At 35.6% G+C, this 4933-nt stretch overlaps 1 protein-coding gene across 1 annotated transcript in view; it reads right to left on the bottom strand.

Annotated features, from left to right (window-relative positions):
- The window catches only part of LOC119736817, a 6856-nt gene continuing 1923 nt past the window's right edge, over positions 1 to 4933 (bottom strand). Inside the window, exons 2-3 of the mRNA XM_038210827.1 lie at positions 2224 to 2490; positions 1 to 200 (exon numbers count right to left, since the gene is read on the bottom strand). Of these exons, the coding sequence (XP_038066755.1) occupies positions 1 to 200; positions 2224 to 2490 (467 nt within the window). The remainder of the gene's footprint in view (positions 201 to 2223; positions 2491 to 4933) is intronic.

Raw genomic sequence — 4933 nt, 5'->3', positions numbered from 1 at the left:
TCAAAATCGTAGTTTTCCATACATTTTCACGTCTTCACGTGTTGTTTGCTGACCACTCTGAAGGAGATTTAAATCAATATTGAACTCATTAACACCCAACGCCAGTGACCTGGAAGACGTTACGATTTCTTGGATGAAGCCTGTATGTTCTTCGTAGAAACTAAAAAGCAGCTGCTGGCAAATCTTCAGATGATCAGGACCTGTTGGTCAAGGGAAGGTGTCAATATGGAAAAAAATGAGGCGACAATATATTCCATGATTATTACTCAATTGTACGTTTCGATGGAGCTTTGTATGAACCTAAACTATACTGTTGACCGCACATCTACATAAAACTGCATTGACATATATAGATTTGAAATGACTATTTAACTTTCGATTTTGTTGCGGAAATAATATGGCTACCTACCAGGAGGGGTGGATTCTTGCTAATTTGTTCTCCCCCCCCCCCCTTCCCCTCAAAAATTGGTCTCGCAACGCATGTGCTATAAATGTATACTTTCTCCAAAATGTTTTTGCTGGTAGCTTCCTGCACTCTCAAAAAAACTTGGGTTAGATTCGACCTGACATACCTGTGTGTCAAAATGACAATGTTTCGTGTCAAAACGACAATTTTTCGTGTCAAACTTACAATTTTCAAATGGCCAATAAAAGTGACTCCATAAAGTGTCAATTTGACCTGAAAAAGTGTTATGTCAAAACAAACCTGATCCAGATTCCGGGTCGAAATCGACCAGGAACTTTAAGTGTGTAAATCCAGCAAAGCCACAACTTCTTTGCATTTCTTTGCACTTTGAACTTTCAAGAGACATTAAAGGGTCAATGTAATGGATTTCATTCCAAGAACGTTTTGGTACCTGTGTTCCTAAAGTGATTTCAAAGCAACAGCGCCCTTAGTCGTCAGGAAAAGCATAAAACATTTGAAATGTTTAAAACAGTGAGCTTTGCATTTTGTTTTACCAAAAATCGATGTCTTATATAGTTTTCAAACATTTCTGAAGATTGGAAATTTGCTACAAATATGCACCCGTATAAAACTTATTTCATGGACACTATAAGCATCCTGTTAAGTAAAAGTGGTTGAGCTCTACCTCCAGCAAATATCCTCAAAACCTCCTGGTAATTGTTGAATTAAAGAACACGAAGTTAATTAGAAAGCCACCACATTGCAGGAACCATTTGATTTAGCATTGTGATGTTTTGGGAACTTTAAGGGCGCCAAATTCACCAATACATATCTGGTTTAGCGGTCTCCTGGGCATGTGATATACTTAATGCAGTATGAGAATCATTAAAACAACAGTATGATCTTTCGGTTTTTAAGAAGGGAAACTTAAAATTGCTGTTTCACAGCAATCACAGCAAATCAGGACCCATCGATAAGATATGTGCGGGATTATACAAGACCTGAATAAATCCTCCTCTGATTGCTTGGTAGTTGATTTTCTAAGTTACTCTTTTTTTAGGGAAACAAAAATTATTTACTTTTGAACAAGACATCGACAAAAGAAAAAGAAATCGGTCAATTTTTAGTTATTGAATTATGGCTTATTACTCAGACAATAATTCTTTACTCGTAGGGAAGGCTGGTTGCCGCCACACAATCACTTTCGGAAATGTATAGACCATGAGCAGTCTGCTTGCAAAGCGGATCTGTTTGTGCTCAATACAAAACCTTTTTTGGAGGATTATGGACGTCGGAAAAGGGGGAAAACAAAGTGTTTTGGCTGGAAGAAAACATAGTAGTTGAAATGTATTAAGAAGAACAACAACTGCACTTGTGGAGGAGCACGGTGTACGCAACTTTAAAGTTTGTGTGTCGCTGCCTTTAAGATGATCGTTAGCAGTAAAGAAATCACAACAATTTCGTGACACCTGAATCAGTGGTGTCCCAGAAATGTACCAAGCAAATTATAAAATATAAAACACAAAATATTGCTTTTAAAAAGTCCGATTGCTGCTTTTCTGTCCTAATTTGTTGCCTTTTTTAAAGAGAAAAAGAAAAGGTTTCGTTTAATAATTTCTTTCCGTTTCATTGAAATAAGAAAATATAATCATAGACATCGAACCACTTTCAGAAACGAACTCATAAGTAGAGCAAATGGCCTAGATTTAACCATTTTTTGCAATGTCACTAAATACATGTTTTCAATTTCTGAAAATAGCGTTTTTCTTTAATTCATCTTTGCATTAGGCATACAAGGAGCCAAGACGTGTACTTACCGTGCAGAAATCCGGCAATGTCTGCTCTTCCGATGCTCTTCAATGCTGTACACAACTTGGTGATCTGCTGTTCAACACTGGTGGACTGGGCCTGTTTCCATTTTGTAAGCATATCGAGACCTTGCCTCATGGTATCCTTTGGGTGATTTGTCTCGATAGTCTCAACCTCTGTTATGGTAAAGTCCAGCTCCTCAACTGCCAGTGTTACCCATTCACAAGCAAGCATCATAGCGACCCTGAACAGAGATTTTTCATCTAAACATGGTTCTGCAAAAAAAATGATAGAAATACATATAGGCTTACTAAGAAATATTATGGATAATGCACGCCCAGCAGACAAAAAAATGTTCAGGGCCTAAGGTAACCCGAGCTACCAGATTGTTTGGTGCCAAATTGCCGATCTCACAGTTTTGGTGCAATAAATTTGACGCCAAAAAAAAAAAATGGTATGTCATCCAATTGCTAACTTAATATAGGTTTCACTATCCGAATATTTCTAATCATTTTCATTACCAGCCATTCAATTTGGAGAAAATGTTTACACATGTGATCAAATTGGGGTTTCTTCTTCATTCGGTGCATTCCATTTCAATTTTTAGGCATCCAAGATTTTACTCTGAATGTTCTGTTTCGTTTGGGGCATGCATTCTATTTCGTTTTGGTGCATTCAAATACTTTCTTTCTTTTTGAAATCTTTTGATGGTTGACGCTTTCAAATTAGCGAACGTCGGTGCACTTGATTTTCGTTTCTTTTCCACTTATGGGCATTAATTTCTGTAATAAGATTGCTTAATTGAAACGCTCCCCCCCCCCCCCCCCCCCCCCCCCCCCGTAGCTACGCTGATGTATTTAACATTATTTTAAAGTTTTGTTTTTCCATGTTTAAAGGGATTTTTGGTGCCTTATCCGTTTCTATGCTAATACAAAGTTCCATTTTCATGAGGAAATTTGTGATGTCATTCCGGGCAGACTAATGTTACACGGTTATTTCAGCACAAAAAGTTGCTACAATTGTGGCTATTTTGCTGTCAGAAATTCCTTTTCTTTGGTGCTTCGTTGTTATGATGGTACATGGGCAACCCTTTTCAATGAGCAACCCTTTTCAAATATGGTTTCAAATATCACATTTTGGGTTCACAATTTGAACAGAAAACCCCTACACTGAACAGTGTCTTCCTGAAATGACACCACAGCAACAGCGCGCTCAGTAGAACGGAAAAGCATGGACACTTTTAAATGTTTACAGAAGTACACTTTGCGATAAGATTAACCAAAACAGAATGTAAAATATATAGTTTTCATATATTTACGAATATATAGGTTTTCCCGGACAATTTTGGACAATATGTACATGAATTTGTACAAGAAGCATTCGTTTTCGTGCGAAATAGAATGAACGTTCAAAATCCCTGTTTCTATTTTACAAATGATAATTCTACTTCCATGAAAGTGTATTCAGTCGTAAACAAAATCAGCGTACGATTTCCCAAAATGTGCCCTGATTTTAGAATATTGACATTTCATTTTAGTGCGAGATCGAAGGCACATCTGCAATCCTGTTTTCCTTATAATTTATAATGATCAATCTATTTCGCTACATGTGCAGCCGATTTACCGCGCAGTGTATATATTTACCTACGCCTGTTCAAGCTTAGAATTCAATTATGTGTTACCGTTATAACAATAGTAACTTATGAGGAATGTTTAATTGAATGATTGAATATTTAATTTATCATGATGATTGAGCTAAACCAGGTGGTGTAGTCTTTAGAAACATGAAGAAAATCGTTTTTTTTGCTCAGCATTTGCCCCAATCGCATCACATAGCCTGTCACAGTTCACATAGTCCTTTTTGTATTTAAGAAAAAAACACATTACTGATTAATTAGGCCTACAATACATTGATTAATTAATGAATCAATCAAAGTTGTATCATGATTTGTGTAGGCTTGTACACTTTATTTAAAGTATACAAATTACCTATACATCTCTTGACTGACTTTAAAGTCACTCTTATTAAAGACCAATTTTTTATTATTTCAGGCCTTAAGCAGATCTCCAAAGCAGCACCAGCAGTGTTGGAATACTCGTACTTTGGGATGAACTTCCTAAACTGCTTCGAATAGATTTTTTAACTGTTTCCTTGCATACCGGCTCCGCAGTCTTAAGGAATCTGCATGTGCCCTAGTGTTAAACCTGTTTTATCTTCGACATATTTTTTGTATTGCTTTTTTTAAACTCGCATGGGTAAGACCTCAAGTTGTCTCCTTTTTATGGAATATTCTTCATTGATTTTTTTTTTTTTTTTTTTTAAACAAATTCTTTTGTTATATTTAATTTTTTTTTAATCCATTTGTAATCTTTTTTTTTTTAATGCTGCTGAGTCTTTTGCTTGGGACCATAGTGTGGTTTGGGTTATATCTATACTTCTCCTCAATTGTCTCTTCTGTAGTTCTTGGTTTTTTTTTTTTTCTGGTTGGGACTGGGGTTTTTCTTATCCAATGACTGTTAGGTGGGTGTTTTTTTTATATTTATTTTTTTATCAATTTTTAATTTTTTTTCTTATCCATTGGCAGTTTAGTCGTGATTTTACTTCCATTTTTTATACAGAGTTGTATTTTTTATTTTTTTTTTTATATCTGTTTGTAATCATTTTGTGCCAATTTCGTCTTTTAAAATTGTGTATGTTTCATATTAATTTTTCTATATA

The sequence above is a fragment of the Patiria miniata genome, unplaced genomic scaffold (assembly GCF_015706575.1).
Source record: "Patiria miniata isolate m_02_andy unplaced genomic scaffold, ASM1570657v1 HiC_scaffold_3, whole genome shotgun sequence".
NCBI lineage: Eukaryota > Metazoa > Echinodermata > Asteroidea > Valvatida > Asterinidae > Patiria > Patiria miniata.
This window is presented reverse-complemented; position numbering and strand designations above follow the sequence as displayed.